The sequence below is a fragment of the Coloeus monedula genome (genome assembly GCF_965178545.1).
Source record: "Coloeus monedula genome assembly, chromosome: 2".
In the NCBI taxonomy this organism is placed as follows: Eukaryota; Metazoa; Chordata; class Aves; order Passeriformes; family Corvidae; genus Coloeus; species Coloeus monedula.
The window spans coordinates 25838847-25860042 of record NC_138782.1 but is presented as its reverse complement, the minus strand read 5'-3'; the positions used below and the strand labels follow the sequence as shown (position 1 = coordinate 25860042).

Genomic DNA, 21196 nt, shown 5'->3' with positions numbered 1-21196 from the left:
AGAGGGGTTTTTTGTTCAGTCTTGGAGTACAATTATGTCAGTCATTTCTAACTTAGAATTGATTTTTCCCTACAAAGACCAAGAATGGTTTTCTAAGTCATTCAGATATTTGCACATTAGCACAATATAAATCCTTTTGTAATTAGGCCTCCTATCCAGTCCTTCCATGTATTTCCAGAAAATATGTACAAAAAGTTCTTTTTGCTGCTATGACATTCTCTTCTGTAATTCTCATTACATTATCTAAGCACACATGCAATTGGAGACATAGCACAGGAACCAGCACTTCTTCTATAGAGCAATGGTGAGGAGAGATTTAAAAGGTTCAGACTAAATGGCTGGGGGGCAGTAAAGTGCCTTTTCCCCTCCATATTCCAAAGAAAGCTGCAGGCAGACCTTATGGTCTGTGCCTGGAACACAGTTAATTCAGGTGGAATATTTTTAAGAAGTTATTTGATAAATTAAAATGTAGCCAATCTCCTGATCACGAGTAGGTTTTAACTTTTCAAAGACCTGCAGTAAAGTCATATTTTCAGATGTTCAGTGTCTCAGCCTGAAAGATCTGCTCCAAAGCAGAGAAACTAGAGCTGCCAAATGAAGCACACATAAACACTTGATTGTTTTTAACAGGGGAGACAAACCCTCACAACTTCTCTAACCACATCAGGATAAATGGCTCAGTCTTTAAGTAAGAGTAGTTCAAAGAGATACTGTCAGTCTCAGGTGGATAAAGCAGCATCAGGCCAAGTGGGAGGGCTTAGAGAAGTTAAAAGCAAAGCTAAGTTGAAAACATTCTCTTAATGGAAGTCCTGCATGACCTGCGCTTCGTTCAGTTCTCTTCAGGGCAGGGACTGTGTGATTTGTCTCAGTCTTCCACAAAGTGCTGAGTGTACGTCAGCACTTCATCCCACACAGTAACAGCGGTGTCAGGGGAGGAACAGCAAAGGACTGAAAACAGAATTGTCTCATCCAGGCAGCTTCCCACCAGCTAACCTTCCCTTCTACATAATCCCACTCTCATACTTACACATTAACACAGAAAACATAGCACAGAGCGGCTTTTCTTGCTAAGTCTTATTTTTCTGACTCATTTGTGTTGGAATGAATCACAAATTAATCAATCACCTGGATGAGAGGTCATTTTCTACATTTTTTGCTTCTGTTTCTTTGACTCACCAATCCAAAGACTGTGTTGCATGAACATGAGTAATTCCTGTATGTTAGCAGAAATTTTGCATAGAATTCAAATAATATATCTTTAATCCCAACAAATCAAACTTCATACAAAATACATTGATTTATTTAAATTTTTACTGCAAACATGCAAACGTTTGGGTTTTGGTTTTTTTTTAATTTGCTTATTTTTGTGTTTTTGTCTTAATTTAAATTAATGGGAAAGGCAATCTTAGGGGACACACAAAAAAAGTACATTTTTTCACTGCTGGCCTATGTGCAATTTCTTCCAACTCAGTACTTGTATTAATCCAAGTCAATCAAAGTCAGTGCTTTGTTCTAAGAACATAAGCCTGAACTGAGAATATACCTGTCTCTGGGTATTACACAGAACTGATTTGGAAGGATATTATGCAAGTGTACACAATACACTCCAGGGCTACACAATACACTCTTACATGCCAGTCTGCAATTTAAATGATTTCAGAACTTGAAAATATTTCCTATGAACTGGATTCTTTAAGGATTAAATGCAGTTTGCCTTTGGTTTATGTAATGCTGTACAGCAGTCACACAGACTGATTCAGAGTTGCAATTCATTTCTCCATTGCAAGGAAGATACAGGCTCCATTGCAAGCTGCAAAGGATGCTTTATTACATGACAGCCAGAGCTGAGTAAATAATTCACCTTGAATAATTTGTGCACTTATTTTTTTCATTTTCATTTCCAGAATTCCAGAAAAAAAGATTACAGTTTCTGCAACATACCTGTTAACTAAAATTACCCTAAGGAATTCGTCACATGGTCTGCTGTTACATCCCTGGTGTTCACAGCTATGCTTAGTTGCAACTAGTAAATAAAACTTATGGCATAGGTTGTTCAGGCTGAGTGATCAGCAACAATCACGTTTCTTGTACAATACACTTTTTTCCCCCTTGCAATACCTTGCTTTATCTGGTATACATTCATCAAGAACTTGGCAAGTTTAGCTAAATATAAAATTAAAAAACAAAATCAGAAACAACCAAAAAACCCCATCCCCTGAAACACTGTTTTCAAACTGAGAGTACAAAGAAGTTAGTGAGGAAACCCTGACCCATCTCCTGAAGCATCCTTCAGTAAGAGTGGTGGTTAAATTACATAATGCTGAAGGAAAAAGAAGTTTAACTGATTTAGAATAGTGAAAAACTTAGTTAAATACATAATCTCTTCTCATGATAGAGAAACCCTCAGCAGAAGTCTTCACAGCCTGGGGGAGGAACGTACACACGTGTGGAAGGAAAGGGATTCCTTAGTCCAGAAACTGAAACACAAAAATCGATGCACATGCGAAATTAAATCTCACAGAATCACAAACAGATCCCACTTCATGTTAATTTCCTCTCCATTTACAATATTCACAAAGAAAATGACAGAACTCACCAACTTCAGTGAGAGCCAGGGAACTGACTCCAAATTTAAAAAGAAAAAGAAGAAGAAAATAAAAAGTTGTGGAGGGAAGAGGATCAATAGTCACATCCCAGGAGAAGAGCAACAATAAAATGTGTCTATTCATCCAGATACCCAGGGAACAGCCTCATTTACCCCCAGCTATCACTCTGCAGCAACAGAGATTAGGAGTTAGGTTTCCTTAACACTGATTCCTCAAGCAATCTCAGCTGAGTGTTTTCTAAAGTGAGTGTCATGATAAAAGGCAGGAGTTACCAGTAAAGGTGAGGAGAAAATTGGTATCTTTAAAAACATTTTAAAAAAATTCTATCTCAGTGCTTTTTACCTATACTCAAACAGAGCAGCAAGATTTTTTGAGGTTTTCTGCTCATGCTGAACCCAGGTGGTGACATGAAGGCACACAAACTTGAGACATCTTAGTTTGTGTTCTACATTTGTCATGTTAATTCATGAGAGTTCAACATGGCAAAAGATAGCAAGTTCTTGATGTGCAGCATAGACAAGCAGAAGTTACAAATACTTAGCATTGAACATCACAGGTGATTCCAGAACAAAAGAGAATCCATTATCCTCCAGCTTCTCACCTTTTTAGCTTCTTGTGTGGCACAAAGTATCATCAACTTGATTCCCCAGAACTCTAATTTTACCCTATGCTATACATGCAATCCTGTTCAAAAGTAGAGAAAAATGGAACTCGGCATATTTATTAGCCTCCTCTTTTTTCGGTAGACATTCATCTTAGGAAAGCTGAGTGTATGTGTTCAGAAAAAAGTAAGATTATCAAGGTGTTTTATTCTCTTTTTCCAGGCTGCTATGAGCGGTACTGGATTAAGCCACCATGAGAATTTACCTTATCACAAAAGGGCTTGACAGAATCAAATTATAAGTATCACCTCCTCAATGCTCCAGCCACCCCATGATTCATCTACATCTATTGGATTATCCCACTCTTTTCTGTTAGCTTTGCCTGAGAATGCTGTTCACACCCCATCAGTTTCTTTTCCATGCCTCCAACCCAAAGCTGCCCTTCCAAGTTAAGGCTCTAGATGTTTTACTTTGACTTTAAAATAGATAAATATTGTTTCAACATGAGATTTTAAATAAATATAACTGGAAAAATTCCAGCAAAGGTGGATTATTATTGGGGGCGGGGGGGGGGGAGGGGAGGGGCGGGGACAGTGAGGCAGGGAAGCCAGGCACTTCAAAAACAAGTTTTCTCAAGTCCTAAATGGAATTTCTAATTAAAGGAGATGTCTCAAGACAGGGAGAACCCCAAGAATGACCAGGACCCCATGCTAAGGTAAAGTTTCCACTGACCAGACGAAACAGGGTTGAAGCAACCAGGAAATGAGACAGTTGCCCTTTAAACCTCTCTAGAATGTGGTAAAGCAAACTTAACTGAAGCTTCTTAAAGAATGAGTAGAAGAAGCTATAAAAATGCTGTACATATCTGTATTTGTGCACAATGCCTATTACCACCTCTGAAACTCACCTAATATAGCAACGACTTCATCATCCTGGATTACTTCCAAAGAGCCCGAGACCACGAAGCAAAGGCTGTCGACGCTTTCCCCAGCGTGGTAGATCAGGTCTCCTGGAGCACAGTGCACCGTCTGAAATTCCATGGCGAGGGCTCGAAGGCACCCATCGCTCGCCAGCCTGAAGGCAGGGTGCTCCTTGAAAACCTTGCGGTTCAGATGCACGCAGATGTCCGCTCTCATGTCCTTAGGGCAGATCTGCAAAACCTGAGAAGGAAATCAGGCAATCAGTTCCTGTGCATGGCTTCTATGTGCCTGCTATGGCTCGTTTACCACACAAGGTTTAAGAACTGCTTTCCTCCTTGTAAAATTTCTAGTGTCAGTCTGTAAGTTTATTTTTATATTATTTATCCACATAAGCCACAATACTAACTTAGTCTACTTTATAACATCTGAAGGAAAATGCTGTTTTCATCTCAGCCACATGCTCTGCTGGATATTGAATTACCAGAAGTCCTCCAGTTTTTAAGACAATAAAACTTAGAGCACAGCAGTACAGAAAGTGTTGAAGAAAAGCTTCCTGAAGAATTGTTTCTAGAGGGCAGGTCACTTTTTTGATAGGCAGATTCCACGAAAAGCCTGCACAAGTTATATGCTTTAACAACTACAACCAGTTATTTAAAGTTTAATTAACTTAAGATATTAAAAACTGCAGGTATTCAAATGTACCCCTCAGTGGCACTAACAAGTTTTTTGTTTACACAGGGAAGGGACTTAAAGGTATGATGCTGTTTTGGGCAGCTTTTGATCTTCCAAATGCAATGTTCCTCACAGCAATTCATGGTTCTCATAAGAGAACACAAGCTGATGCTCAGCACAGCGGGTACCAGCCAGGGCCATTTCTGAAGGGTTTTAATATAACACGGACAGCTGAGTGGAAAGAATACAAAATCACTGCTGCATGTACAGACTAAAAGCAGAAAGAAGCAACATGAACAGGGTTTGGGGATAACAAAATCTCCTTGGGGGATAGCCTACGATGAAGCACATCCAGGACATATTATTTGAGAAAAACATTGAGTAGTCTAAGTCGGCCTCTTTTTTCTCTTAAATTTTCTTAGTAGTAACTATTCCAATTAAGGGACATTCTGGTTGAGCTTCAGAGTTACTCCCACTTATTTTCCTAGATGGAAAGAGAAGACTGTCTCACTGCAAATACTCCTAGAAAACATAAAGTCACATGACACAGGAAGTACTATGGCTATGCCTACACTTTGAAACGGGGTTCTGTGCAAGATCTGAGCAGAGAACCAAGCTGGTAATTCTGTGCATGGCACTGGTTCCAGTTATCATGCCTGGTACTCCAAAGACAAATAACTCTACCACCAATATCATCATCTTTGGCCCACCTCCAAACAGACCTTTTATTGCCAATACTACTTTTGAAAAGAGATATATTTCTATAGTGCTTAGGTGTAGGGCACCCATGGATGATTTTTCTTGGCTGCCCTGTACAGAAGAGCTGCCAAACCTGCCAGTTCTCAGTTTTCCAGGCTCACAGAAATGGGCTGGGGCAGAAAGACCAGCATTTAACATGGATCGCAGGCAGGAGACATATCTGTCTTTTCCATTATCTCATTTACTCTGGTGACAAAAATATTCTCTAGTGGCATATTCTTGCCAAATTTTCCTACTGGAATTACACACACACTTTGCAGCTACCTGAGTATCACACACAAAAAGGGTTGTTGTAACAGAAATAGTAGCAAAAAGCCATGAATATACAAGAGAATATTTAAAATTATGCTGTTTTCCAAAACCTTTTTTGGACAGCAGCCTTAGAGGAAGTTAACTAATTTTCCATTCTCCATTTAAAGATGTCTCCAGACTTAAAAAAATGAAAGGGGTTTAAGGCATTTGGGAGTTACAGACAAATGGAAGAAGACTTCCATTTGTATGGGAGGTATCTTCATGGACCAACTTTAGAATCTTTCAGTAGCTCTTGGTTAAATTTTGTTGTACGGGTGTTTTCTAGACTTGTAACTTAGCATGTGTGCAGTTAACACTGAATTGACAAATCCGTGGCCTACAAAAGAGTGGTAAGATCAGTTCAGTGCTCAGTTCCTATTTAAATCTTTGCCTCATCTGTAGGAAGCTGTGCTGTGTTTCAGAGGAGCACAACTACCACTGCTCTGTCTCACAAGCAATACATGTTTTATTCATGGCAAGACATCCCAGAAGTTATACACAGGCATCAAACCAACAGAGCTCAGACCTGGGAGTTTATGGCACAGCCAACCATAGCTTTTGCTGTGCAGATGAAAGCTGAGCTCTTGGTTAAGCAGTCATGGCCAGTGGCAGCTCAGCTATGAACGCACCAGTTATTGAAAACAGCACCATATTAACCTCTTTGAGACCTCCTGAGAATTAGAGACTTTTCTCCTGTTTATTAAGATAATTCTTAAAGACTACACTGGGAATTGTTGTGCCCAGTTTGATTATTCTGCTGTCTCCAACTGCATCCTTAAAGCATTTCACTCTTTATCAAAGAAAGACAAGAATGAACTTTGAAGATAAGCTAAACCGCTCCCCCCCCCGCCATGTTTTACATAGCAATTTTTTCTTGTTGTTTTGTAAAAATGATGACAGAAGTTTGTACTGGGGGCTGAATGAAAGCACCAGCACTCATTACACTATGTATCCTCAGATGTCTCTCCACCTTCCCCAAGTGCACCTACTTCAAATCACAACCCCACACAAAGACAGATTGTGAGAAAACATGCAGAACAGCTTCTAATCAGCACTACCCAGCACTAAAATACCATTTCTTTCTGAAAGCCAGTGTGATAGACAGTGCTTACGGAATCGTGTCTGGGATTTAAAAATGGCAGATATGCTGAAGACCTTTTAGGAAAGCAAACAGTGCCCTGTGTGCCCCTCAGTCTCCAGACAGTTCAGTGCAAGGCCACATCTGTTCTACTCCTTCATAACGATGCTTTAACAGCTGTACAGAAATGACACTGTTTGCTCTTTAACTGCATCACTCACAATTCAGAATACTAAGCTAAGCTGCCAACCAGGAGACTGGTGACCAGAGCATTGGTATGATTTCCTGAATGATCCACCCCAAAAATCACGTCTCTTTACAAGCAGAAGAAAAACTGTATCTCCACAAAAGCTGGCAACTAATATGAAAGCGACAAGGAATTACTTTTGTACATTTGCCATGGTGAAAGGCCATCTGTTATCTTAAAAGACACAATGGGAATTTACTTGTAAATTCAATGAATCAGAATGATAACATTTGCCTTACATAAGATAGATTTCAAGCAATACATTATTAAATACTTCCAGTTTTCATTAATATCTTTAGCCTGCACACAGAATATTACATTCAAATTCTCCAATGACAAAAAAGAATTACTTTGTTTTCAGGCCCACAGAGCTGCAAACAACCTCACAAGAAACACTGCAAAAAAATCTCATTTGGAAAAATTGTGAGTTTGTGTTACAATATGGAATTTGTTATTTACTTATCACCTTTATTTTTTGTAAACCAAGCTTTTTCCTTTATAATTTTTATACTATTTTATGCCATTTCACTAGCAAAACATACATACTTTTACCACTAGCATATGTTTGTATGATGGAATAGCTGAAACACTGTATTTGAAAGTTTAAAATTACGGGAAGCTACTACTTAGAACTATTTAAAGAATATTTGTCTCCTTTACTAAGACAGTACCTCCTGTTTATTTTAATGGACTACTTTCAGGATGTGACTTCTTTCCTTGCAGTTTAATTTACTTACCTTTTCAGTATCTATTCCTCTGGACATTGACCAGGTGGAAACGATGTAATCCATCACACGTTCACTCAGTCCTTTAGGGACCTGGTAGAGCTTTAAAAAGTCCCGGACACTGTTCAGCATTTCATGGTATCTGTTTGTGTTAGCATACATTTGCTGAAATATGGTTGTCACATTACCAAAAATGGTGGCATATAGAAGGGCTGTGAAAAAGAAGAAAAACCACAGAGATAATACACGGTAAGTTGTGATGATCAGTCTGTGTTCCACTGGGCTTTAAGACTGGAAATGCCAGGCTCATAAAAATGCATGCAAATACAGGTGCTTTATTAGCAAGGCATGATGAGTGCAAGTGTTTTATAGGTCACCTTCAGCACTACAAATTGAGGACCACCGCCTATTTTTGTGAGAACAAGTCCTGCATCAGAATTCCTGAAACACAACGGTTTGTCTTTGTCAAACAATTCAGTAGTACCCAAAAACCTTATGAAACCCCAACAGACAGAAGACAGAAGAATTTTAAGAGAAATAGCTTGACAGCAAATACTTTAATTTTTTGTCTCAGGTTTATAGCTCCTGTGTTGAAATACCGCCAGTGACAGATTTGCAGGCTTTAAGTGCATTATCACAGTAGTAAGCTGAGTCATCGTTACCCACCTCGGTGTGACAACAATAATGCATCAAAGCAGAAGATGGAATATGTAATAAACAGCTACCATGGGTCAGTAATTCATAGACATAAGTTTAATAATACATAAAAACTCGCATTACGTTTTATATTCTTCAGGCAAAAGCACAGTGAGGTCTGAGGCAAGAGCTAGAGCCCTCAGAGGCAGACCTCTGAACAGCCCTCCTGACTTCATGCAACACACTTATGAAGCCAGCTGGTTCCTCAAGATGGGTTTAAGAATAAACATGAGGAAGAAAAAAAGGCAATGTTTCCAGGCGTGGAGAGAAGCAGATGAAAACACACAGGACTTGAGAAGATCCATCTGCTGAAGCCCAAGACAGAGCAGCAGGCTGGTGGCAGCCTCAGCGGCCAGGTTTGATAGCTTGCAGAGGCCGGGGCTGAGGCTCTTCCAGCCAATCCAGCCCTGAATGAAATGGAAAGACAGGAAGCCTCAAGAGGAGCTTTCCTTTGTTGTGAATCAGGTCAGTGATATGTGACAGGTTGGCTGTAGAGGGAGAGGAACAGTCAGACTGCAGATGCAATGATAACCACCTGTAAGTGCTCTGGCTTGCTGAGTCAGTTCTTCCTCTTAATCATTTCCTGTCCCCCAAAACAAGCACCAAACTGTATCATATCTTTTCCACTCAAGACAAATAAATGAGAAGCCATATTTATAAAAAACAGATTCTGCCTTACTGAAATACCCCTTTTTGCTGTTTATTTACTCCCTCACCAGCTATTAAAAAAATCTTCATCCCACTCCTTCCCTTGAGAATGCAGGTATTTATTCAGGTCAGCGTTACAGGCAGATATCCTTAAGCCAACTAAGATGCTCCAGGATTCTATGACCAACAAAAACCTTTGATATTGTGCAAAAGAAACTTACAGGACTGTCTTTGCCCTGATCATTAAGAGATGTAATTTAAATTTAGGCTTGCTCAAGGCCTTTACACTGCTGATTTTCTGCAGAATTCCTTCTTGATGCTTCATGACTTCTCTTTTCATTAATTTCTGTAGAGAACAGCTCTCCCTTTTTCCATCTACTCCTCTGTGCAAACAGGTATAAAAATATGCAGAAAAAGGTGCACACTCAGTTTAAAGAAAAGTGGAGAGCATGTCATGAATAGGGATACAATGACCAGAAACATATATTTTCTCTCTTTAACCTTTACTTGTGCCTGAGCAAATCATACCAGGAAGTCCAATGCAATGAGTAGCAAAGAATGATAAAAGGCTTTAAAAAACTGTTTTACCATAAGAGCTCCTTAATCCATGAGTATTTTGTATTAGAACAGCATTACCTCTCCCTAAGTCCTGGTTTGCTCTCTGTTAGGCAGGTGCAAACACAACCCTACAGGAGACTGCAGCAGCACAGGGCAGCCAGCACAGCACTGGAATAGGTGACAAATTAGGGAGAGGGTGGCAAGCAGATTCTTATCTGTAGATTTCTGGACAACCACATTTGTGTCCATACAACTCTCTCTTTGCTCTCTGGCAAACAGTGGAACCTGGGAGTTCAGTACCTTGGCACATATAGCTCCATGCCAGCACAGGTAAAACGGAGTCCCCCACTCTGTCCCATTAATGTCCAGCTACACGAAGCCTAAAGAAAAACCAGAAATTTGGTCCTATATTTTGATTATTATGAAGCAAGCAATTTCCACTGCAAATTGAAGCTCCAGTATGACAATTATCTTGGCAAGAAAAATTATTCATGCCTAGATTTTTTTTTATTCCCAAACTCACAATCCTTAATTTATCATTAGCTAACCATTTTATTACTATTAAAGACACATTAAAGCCAAGGATTTTTTGCAGCCTTATATTGAGTAGATACATTAGCATATTAAACCTTGAACTCCTCTGCACAGAAATAGCTGGCTGTGTGCCTTTCACTTCCGTTCAAAGGAATAATGAAATGAACCCACTGCAGTAGACTGCAGCCCCAGAATGATTTCAGAAACACACACTCTACTAAAGGAAGAAAGTTGGGCTGTTTATGTCAGAGCAAAATCTCCAGCATCTCCTCTCCAGGAATGTCAAGATCCCTCAGAAATTATATAGCCCTCACCCCCTGACATTGATATTCTTTTCTGACAATAAAGGAAAACATGTTGTCCCCAACAGTGTGGCTGCTCCTTTACACTGCAGTCTGTGATACCCCATTTAGACGTCACAGATAGGACCACAGTAATTGCAGTAGCAAATTACCCACAAGTGAATCATGAAGGTCAGGCACAGGTTGGAAAGGTCACCAAATCATCTGCTACTTTAAATGATGTAACAAGTGAGAATAGAGAAATAAATACAAGCCAGTGTAGGCCTCAGCTACCACAGTAAAAGATCTGGGGTCTGATTTTAGCATTATAAGAGGAAGAACTTCTATCTGTAAGAATGAGAGGTTTACAATTACCCCAATTACAGATGTAAGTGCTGCATTCGGTTCCTGAGATGAATCATCAGATTGATGATGATTTGTTCAAAATGCACTCATCCAGTGGCCTCGCACACAAAATGTGTGCAGAAGAACTACACAGCAACAAGTGAGACCAACTAGTGAACAATCTCTTATATCTTGCCCCCAAGACTTGAAGTGCTTTCTGAAAACAAACTGCCTTCATTTTTGCTGTCTGGAAAGCTGATCCAGAAAGTCTGTCTGTCTGCATGTAAATTCCACTTAACAACTAAAAAACCGAAATAAACCCTTTTTACATACTGCACTAACCTAAGCACTGTTCAAAGAGCAAGCACCTCCATTTGCAAATAGTAGATGATCTAAATGTATAATTGCACTTTTGCTTCACCAACAAGTTCCTAGTTTACAACAAATTATTCAGTTCATAGAAGGCTGAGAGAAAGCACAGCCTTGAAAATTGTTGCAGTGTATGACTTCTTACTGAATATGAAACACAATCGTAAATTAACCACAAAAACTGCATGTCTCAAGGGCATTTTTCAGATAACACATTGTGAGGTCACACAAAATTAACACTGATCAGATAAAAAGAAAAGCAGAAATTAATAATTGTATGGATCATCTCATAATTATATGAGAAAATGACATTATTTTCAAATGTGCAATTAGAACAATGTAAGAGTTTATAATTGCTTGAGATTAGGGGTCTTGATTAGTGGTAATTATGCCTACTTATGCGTAGAGAGCATGCAGTTAAAAGGAAAACACTGAACTGTTAAACACAATATAAAAGAAAATACCAAACTGAACAGGTATCTTAAAGAATTGTTTACCAAACTAGTTTTGATAGAATTGTTATTTGTAGTCTTGTCATCTGATATCAAAGCTTCAAAAACAAGATGTACTTATCAAGTATCTACACAACCTTCTAGAACAGTACAGACAGACCCAAAGCTGCTTAATTTGCTACTTCTTAAGAAGCTTTGTGTATTATAAAGTTTCCTATTTGTAATCTTTTACCTACCTTTTGTTTTTTTACTAACACAATATATAAAGATATAATTCAATTTAGGTAGTAAAGAATAAATGTAAACAACTTAGCCAAAATCTAATAGGTCAATTAATTTTCTTCACTTCATGACTTTCCACAATATATATCCAGAACATTTTCAACTGCTATAAAACAAATTACAATTGCTAGTCTTAATATGTACATCACTTCCTGAATTTCACAACCTGGGAAAAAGACTTTTTTTTAAGTGAAAGTAAATTCCCAGAGGAGCTCTCCCCCACGCTGTCGCAGTAACTGTTAAATCCTGCTCTTCCCACAGCTCTCTATTCTCCTGGACTGAAACAATACACTGCTTCACCTCCCTCTTTCATGCCACCAGCTTATAATTTGCACCTCCAAAGCAAGGCAGTAGCAATGGCAAAGATCAGAGAACTGGCACACTACTGAGCAAGTCTGAAAATCAATTTAACGGCAAAGAGCAAAGCAGAAAGCTGGAACAGGCCATGAGGGACATGCACGTCAATCCACGTGGCACAAGCACTTCTAAGATGAAAGATGAGAGACCACAGGCAAATTTTATTAAACTCTTAGTCGAATCCTACTGCAAATCTTCTCACTCTCATCATCACATTTGGTGAAATCACCCCGCTGGCAGCAAAATTGGGACAGAGAAGGACAACAGTGGGCTCCAGCTACAATGGAAATGTCTCCCCTGCAGAAGGGTAGGACACCAGTGAGGATACAGTTGATAAAGGCTAAACAACAGAGCATCAGCACATGGGGTTTTTTCATCTTCCCATCACCAAAAAAAACAAGAACTGCAATGAAATGAATGTCAGAGACATAAACAAGGGAACAGCTGCTCTGAGAAGCCACTTAAGCAGCTACCAAGGACTGGAGTAGTAGAAACATCTGTGCACCTTAAAATAGGCTGTCTGCAGAATGTAAGGGCAGAAAGCAAAATTAAGAACAGCTAAGGAACAAACACCACAAGCAGCTCCCACTGCTTCTCTCCTCACACCCTTTCCTAACTCTGCGAAATAAAAGGAGCCTGCTACTCCAGCAGCACAGACATATGAACTCCTGTTACCTCATCAACTTGCAATGACTTACATTTTGCCAGCTTAAGACTTAATATGGAAGAATAGAGGCAAGTGTTGGCAATTACCAAACCTTCCAAAGATGCTGAACTCCAGCATGCCTTAGGGACGCTTCAAAACCAAAGGGCTTTTTATTTTGATCTGGAAGGACCCACACAGCTGATAGCAACAGTCACAGGTGTTTTGGCTCACAAGCATCATGCACAGCATAACTCTCTAACAGGTTTTGCTGTTGCCTTCAGCATGTTTGGGCTAAGATAAACAGCATGGAAGAACATACATAGCAAAACTGATCAGAGGAGCAATCAGAGCCAGAGTGAGTACAAGCCAATAGAACAAACTTCAGCATCAGCCCTACAAGAAAGCTCTTCAACATAAACAGCTCTCTCCGAACTGGCAGTGAAGGGCCAACACCACTCTGCTCTCTATGAAAGGCTGCATCTTGGATTAAAAAGCCTGCTTACAAAAAGAGAAGATGAAGCCTCCTGCCAATCCATACAAAGGAAGGGTGGTGGCTATTACCTCCCTGGCCAAGGCTCCTATCTCTGCACAGCAGCACTTGACTAATTAACACAGTCCTGTGGAGCACTCCCTTGGAGGAGAGAGGCCTGAGAGCAAAAAGACTCTCCCAGAGATAAGTAACCTTCCTCAAGGCCATGGTGAGAAAGTGAACCACCCCCAGCATGCCTTGTTTCTATATGGCAATAGCCTGTACCCAGTTGGCTAGTTGGTTTCTACCCCACCCCCTGCCTTTCCCATAAAAAGCCCCCTGTTTCTGCCCCTGATGAGGGAGCTTTGTCCCTGGCCTCCCCTTCACAGGGGCTGCTGGACAATGAAAGCCACCTCTGTGGAACTGCCATACAAGGCTCCTGTCTCTCTGTCCCCGGGTTCGCCTTGGGTGATTTCACAAAGAGCTGAATCACAAGAGCCAGAATCGCTTGTAGCTGAGAAGTTGCTACACTTGCTGAAATCCCCTGCTGCCCAGGGAGGCCTGCTGCCACCGCCCCTGGAAGAATTAATTGTTCTTGGGAGGACACTCTCTCTAGGAAGGTTGTGGTACACTGGCACTGAGCAGCATCAGACCCCCTGCGATACAGTCCCACTAAACACTGTAAAATCTGGATTTTGACAAACTGAGAAGTGTCCAAACAAGTAAAATGGCAGGAATCCTGATTCACAAAGCTCATCACTCATTTGTTTTGACAGCCACAGTTTAGTATTATATTTACCCTGAAAGGTGCCAAAAGTCACCAGAGGGGGATTTAATGGCAGCCATAGACTCCACTGCAGCTAATGTGCTTGCAGAAAAGCAGATGACTAAAGTAATCAGATGCACAAGTCAAAAGTAGCCTGTGAGGACTTAGATGTGTTTTTGCTTGCAAAATTAAGGAGTAAGAATCTGGTTATATGCTACAGTTCTGCTGTAAAGGGACACCTACAGAAGACAACACAAGCATGATGCCGAAAGGAATTAAAGAGAAGAGCATCCTGGATACAGTGAGACTTAAGCTGATAGTCTTTGAAATCCCCAGCCATGAGTGTCTCTCAGGAAAACAGGGCTGCACACTCTTATTCTATAAACAAACAGCACTTGCAAACCAATGAGTTCACCCGACTCTTCTTGCTTAAATTACCTGAAAGCATCCATTTCTCTGAAAAGCCCAGTACTTCCCCTGACTGGTGAGTCCCAGTGAGGGTAGCAGCATTTTACATCCAAAAGTGCATCATAAACCAGATGGGAAGATGTATGTTCTGCCTCAACTTACAGGTAAATTTTTAAACCTGACAGAAAGCTATGACTAACTCCAAACACAGTAATACCTACTCATTTATTGAAATTAGGGCCTTAGCCCTTGATAGCAAACAGACTTTCCAGGAACTGTTTAATCAATGAGTCCACAGAAAGCTCCTTGCAGAATCAAATTTTTTTTCAGTCAACATATAACAATATGGAACAGCAAGATCAACAGGCAAGATCTGAAATGGGAAAAGCCATCATGGTAAATCAAAGGTAAGACTAGAGAAAAAGGACAATTCTACAGAAAGTGGAATTTCCCAATTACCTCTCCAAATTTTATTCCCCACAAGATAGGTTTACCTCTGATAAGGTAAAACAGAATGACAAGGAAATGTACCGATTTTCACAACTAGTTACAACAACTACAGTTCCTGTAAAGAACAGCATATGTATCCCGACATCTTCAGGAATGTCCTAAGGGATTAGTCTAGAGCAACACTGAAGTACACATGCTCAAAACATGGAGCATCATCAAGATCTTGCTGCATGTGCCAGTTTGATTACCAAGAGGAAACTAAGTGTACACACAGATAACAGCTGCAAAATCTATCTCTATTCCAAACATACCAGGGCAGACTCACCAGTGGGACACTTTTACCGACACAGGATAACTTCAGCTCAACGTTTTCACTAGCAGGTTTAACCATGATGAGAATTAATAAAATGCCAAATCTGATTAAATCCTCTGCAATTTGTGAGAAAGGACGCTATTTTACTGTTTTGTGGAATTTTATGGACAATAAAATTTAAATTGTCTAGAAAATTGAAATGGATTTCCATTTCATTTCCCAGCACTAATGAACAGATCACCATTTAAATGATGACTGAGCCATTTAAGGGCATAATTTTTCTTCTACAGTTTATACAGGGTAATGCATGGCCATTTTCAATTACTTGGTTAAAATTAAATCTCCAGATACTGCTTCTAGATTTTTACTCATTTACACCGATATGAAGGCTTTTTCTTTCAAAGCTCGTTTTTATCTACCCTCAACTTAGCTCAAATGGTTTCCCCCAATTAAACACCAACTCTCATTTTAAAATCTATTACTGAAATAGAACTACTCAAACAAAAGAACAGAAACAAAAATCAAAAGCCACAGTTAGAAAAAGTTCTCTTCATGTGAAACTGCTTACCTATGTAATTGCTAGCATTCCTCTGTTCACCCTATTTCCTCTGGGACTTGTATGATCCTTTCTACGAGGCCTTGCAGGAGGGAAATCTAGGAGATCATCTGTTATCCAAACTTTCTGGTCCTTTCCTTACAATGCTGCCACACGTACTGCTGGACTTTGCCCTGCTGGCTCAGGCCTGTTCCTGTTGGCAACTATTTGGCCCGATTTTGCAATAACCTGTCCATGGCCTTTGACAATCCAGAACTGGATCTGAATTTTGCACACCAAAACCACCATCCAGCATTTATACATAATAATTTCTAGACAAAATTTGCCCCCAACAGTGAGGTAACACAAGAGTTTAATGGCTAAACTCACTTGCAAAGTCCAAGCAAAATTCTCCAGCCTGATTCCTTTTGGTCATTGCTCCAACCTCATTTAATTAAGGTATCTACATTTGAGTGCGGTATTTAGAGTAATTCTTTGTTCTGAATGATAATTGGATTCAGGTGGCTTCTCTCTACTCCCACCAGAGCACCCATGTGGGAAGTTTGTAGCTGGCTGCATTTCTTGCTGAGCACGTTCAGATCTGAACCCACCAGTGACACCACAAGGAGGAAGGACCCAAGGCTTCCCCTGAGACTGTAGTGATCTCACTTCTCATTAGGCTTAAAACCTCTACTCAGCTGTGCTTTAAACACTACTGCAACGTGTGGGCACATCTGCCTGTGATGAAAGTTAAGGACACAGTTCGGAGAAATACCAAAGCAAAGCTTTCTCTTCGACCACTAAATTTCATCCAATGACTTACAAAAGCTTCAGCTGTCTATGTAGCAAGTACAGCACAGTCTTTTTTTAGGTTTTGTCTTCTCTGAGAACATAAGAAAAGGTAAAATTTTAATGCCTATAAATTACCCCAATATAAAAGCAGAGTGGGATGGAGGTACTATGGTTTCATTGTGAAGTGAACCAGAGTGGGCGGTAGAGTGCTGGCCTCAACCAGACAGCTGATGGAAAAATTGCATATCCCTTGTCTCACAGGCTCCAGAGAGAAGAAATTTCTTTGGATTAACTGTATTGTCCCCAAACCTAAAACTAGTTAAATAAAACCATGAAAAAACCAGCAAGTGTGTAACTGGAAGCCTGTGTCTTTCGTAGCTCACCTGGTTCACACTCAGCAGGCCCTTCAAGCTGACTTTGCTCTGAGCCGTCACACTGCGAAACCAGCAGCGACCTCTGCACTGGCCACACACCAAAGAGGTTGTGCCAATCACCCAGGAGCCTCCAGGTCTGCTCAGGTGATAGATCAGCCAGCAAGAGTTAAGGGCATGGCTGCATCTGACAGGATTAGTGGATATTGGACATAAGGACAACAATTAATTGTCACTTCAGATCTCCTCTACTGTGAAATTAAACCCCTAAAGCTATTGCACTTAACTGGACTGTGCTGCACCTGCCTGCTTTGCCTCTCTGCAGCTCAGTCTGAAGCCTTTGATGCAACAAAACCTTGGGGTGTTGTCACTTCAATAATCACAGCCAGACTGTGAGGTGCTCATCACTGACCCGCCAATCCCTTCTTGCACATGCACAACTTTTACTTCTGGGTGCAACAAGTACAAATAAGTTGTGTGACTATACAGGTTCCATACAGGATTTTCAAACGCTTCCCAAACAAACCTAAAGTCAAAGTAGTCCAAAAACTCCCCTTTTCTGGTATCACTAAACAGTTACAAAGATTTAATGCTGTTCGTAACACAAATAAGAATAATGAATTTTGGAATCATGTTGACTAAACCAATGAGGTCAAAGATGACATTTACAGATGAAGACTAATTTGGGGTGGTTAAAGAATAATTGTCACTGGAATGATGAGGTCTGAGTCCTGCTCCTCCCACACACTAATCACAGGTGTGCTTGTAGACCAAAATCAATAGGTGCACACAGTATGTACAGGAATGTGACATGGGAATGGCTCATAGACAGTGGCTTCTCCAGGGGGCCCTGCTTTATTGACAAGTGAAAAGACAGGCTAGTGAAGACACATGTGGCTTATCAAAAATTAACTGGAACAACTGTTTGTGTTTTTAATGACAAACAATGGATGACTGCGACTGTGATGAGGACTACTTGATGACTGTGAGAGGAATACTTGTCTCTGGAGTGGTGGAGAGGGTTACAGCCCACCTTTCTGAAATGGATATTCATTTCTGTTCTTATAGCTCCAGTCTTAAAAGTACTTCTCTTCCAGGCTGAGTCTGCTGTTTTATTAGAACTCAGCAGGACTAAAAGCAGCAGTAAACATGCATACAGCAGGGAGTTCCACATCTCACTTCTAAAAAGGATTATATTTATCATTATATTCAGGGGTAGATGTTATTGCATAACAGATACTGCCTAAATTCTTTCTAAAGTAAACATTACATGGAAATCATCTGACCTCTCTAAAAGAGGTCAGGTAGCTGCATTTTGTGCTTTGTTAGCAAGTCTCCACAAAATGCAAATATATTTGCACATAAACAAACATACATAGTCAGAAGTAAGGATGTATTACTATCCCACTGGGACCTTTTTAGAGAACTATTCTGCTTGTGCAGTGCCTGCACCAGTGAGGCACACAGGAATGGCATTTGCAGATGCTAATAAGCTGAAGCTGGCCAACAGAAAGTACAGGGGACTCTCAAAGGTAATGAAATACCTCTGTCAGTAATTTGCAGCTACAAACCTCATCCAATATTTAGGCACACAAAGCTTTTCCTTGCTTAGGGAAGAACGATTGGGAAGACTTCAACTGTGCTCTCCTGCAATCAGCAAACCTCCAGGATACAACAGGTATGTGTTTCGAATATCATTGCAGGAGCAGGGACCTGAACTCAGGTCTTCTATTTTTCTGAAGAGTTCCTCCACCTAAAGGTGGCTGGCTATTTTGAGTCAAAGAGAAAAGAAAGGAAAAGAGTTTTTACTTTTTGTATTTAAGAACTGTTCCAGTCTCCATAAATATAGCAGGGGTGTGTTCCCAACATTTCCACATCCTTGAAGCCTTTGAACCATGAAATAATGGATTAGAATGGAAGAGGCAGATATCTCTGGCCATAAACACAGACTTCTCTGCTCTCACCTCTCCACAGAGTAATGTGTTTTCTGGCAGGCTTGCTCAGAGAAGCTTTACTTGGCCGGCCACAGCCAAGCACTGTCCTAGCACTCCCAAAAGATCCTAGGAAAAAGGTAATTTCTAAGATTTGTTGAAGTGATTTCACAGACGTGCATGAACAAAGTCTTAGGAATCACAGGGAAATAAGGCAGTTGCAGCAACTGGTGAAATTAACCAAAATCTCAGCATAAGCAAACTCTAGCGCATCATCAGGAGTCAAACCTCAGAGTAAACTTTTCATCACTGTGACATGGGGTACACAACAGAAGAACAATGGCTCCTCCTGAATTTAAATTCTGATCTTTGGATTCCAAAAGGAAAGTCCCCTCAGATGCCCACTGTGCTGACACAGCACTGGGTCTAGCTTAACCCTGCAGCAGTCTCATGGCAGTCCCTAAGGTCACATTCCCAGATAATTCTTACAGATCAGGCGTAAGTTTCACAACATCAGAGGACTTCCAGAAGAGTTTTAGCAGTTGTCCCAAGTATTTTCCTTGTTTAAACACTGAAGAACTTGCCTTCTGTAATTCTCTGCCACATACAGGATCACCTAAGTAGCACCTTAAATCTTCCAGATCTTCTTGAATTCTTCCTTCCCACTGATGGAGGCAACAAGGAAATCTTACAGCTCATTGGAGACGAATAGTAAGATTTAGGCAAACAATATTCCATGTCATTTACAGGCATTGAAGTTCTCAAAGTATAAAGAAGTAAAAATGCAGGAACTTATTTTAGCACCTAAACTGTGGTAATAACCTGCATGCTCATCTTTTGAAAGCTATGTGAAGAACTGTTTGTAACCTGTGTGTGCTGCCATGAATATTCATTTACTGGTCTTCAGCACAAGGCAAGGATAGAATGCTTTTCAACAGCTTGAATTTTTGATATTGTATAGCTACTACTGGCTGACAGATATTAATGATTCTTGACAGAATGCTTATCTTTGAGCTGTTGCTGTAATCAATCAGCACAAGAGCAGCAGGCTATTAAAATATTTTTCCGTCAAGCTCTCTTGACATGCTTTGAATGGTACACAGCCTGGATGGTAGGGTTTGGATTTTTTTAGGGTTTTTGTTTGTTGGCGTTGTTTTTTGTTTGTTGAGTTTGGTTTGATTGTTTGTTTCTGGTTGTTTTTTGGTTGACTCAGTTGTTGTTTTGGTGTTTTAATAAAAGACTCCACCTGAAACCACACAGCTGGATTTTCTTGATCAGCACCTCTTGAAGCTGTCCTTAAATATCAGCCCTGATGCTGATCATTTAGAAGGTAGTCACCATGGTTCCAGCTCCTTCTGACAAATGTCCCTCTGTCTTCTTTCTATCCTGCCTTTCTCCATCGACACATGCACACACACTCTTCTTTAAAGCCATTTCTCCCTGTCAGATTCTTGTCATCTACCTGGCCCATAATTACTCTTTATGCTTCCTTCCAGAAGTTCTACCCCCTCCTGTTTTCTCTCACTTCTTCCAATTTTCTATTCAATACCCTGTCTTCCTCCAGCCGTTCAGAAACCTGACGTGGAAGCAGTGATTTAACAGTCCCTCTGCATCACAAAGCCTGTAAAATTTAAATCAACAGCTTAGCAAACCCATCAAAGAGGCTGCCAGATCTTCTTGGCCTCCATAGAGAAGCCTAATGACTAGGAGGGAATCAAAGTTAAATTAGATGGTCAGGAGAATTGGGACTCTTCACAGATCAGAGGAGGGGAAGAAGGGAATATGTAAGCATCGGGTGGAAGAGCAGAAAGGAATGCAGGTGAGGTTAGGAACACAGAACACAAAGGAGAAACTGATGACTGAACTCATGAAAAAAGTACAGAGAGAGTTCAAATGTCCAGTTTTCTGCACAGGCTTGGCTTTACTGATATTAATACCCTCGAAGATTAAAAGACACACTTCAGTAGCACTGCAGAGGGAGGCAATAGATACACAGTGGTGTGGTGTGTACAGAGCACAGTGAAAGCCATTCTGGACTAGTAAGACGTGAAGAATTAAGAGTGGCAAGACAGGCAAAGCAGAAACCAGGAGCA

General features: G+C 40.4%; 1 protein-coding gene across 1 annotated transcript in view; it reads right to left on the bottom strand.

Annotated features, from left to right (window-relative positions):
• Window positions 1–21196, bottom strand: part of KCNH1 (potassium voltage-gated channel subfamily H member 1) — a gene marked incomplete at both ends in the record, with an annotated part of 171378 nt that overhangs the window by 79615 nt on the left and 70567 nt on the right. Inside the window, 2 exons of the mRNA XM_082302551.1 lie at window positions 4116–4368; window positions 7913–8112. Of these exons, the coding sequence (XP_082158677.1) occupies window positions 4116–4368; window positions 7913–8112 (453 nt within the window). The remainder of the gene's footprint in view (window positions 1–4115; window positions 4369–7912; window positions 8113–21196) is intronic.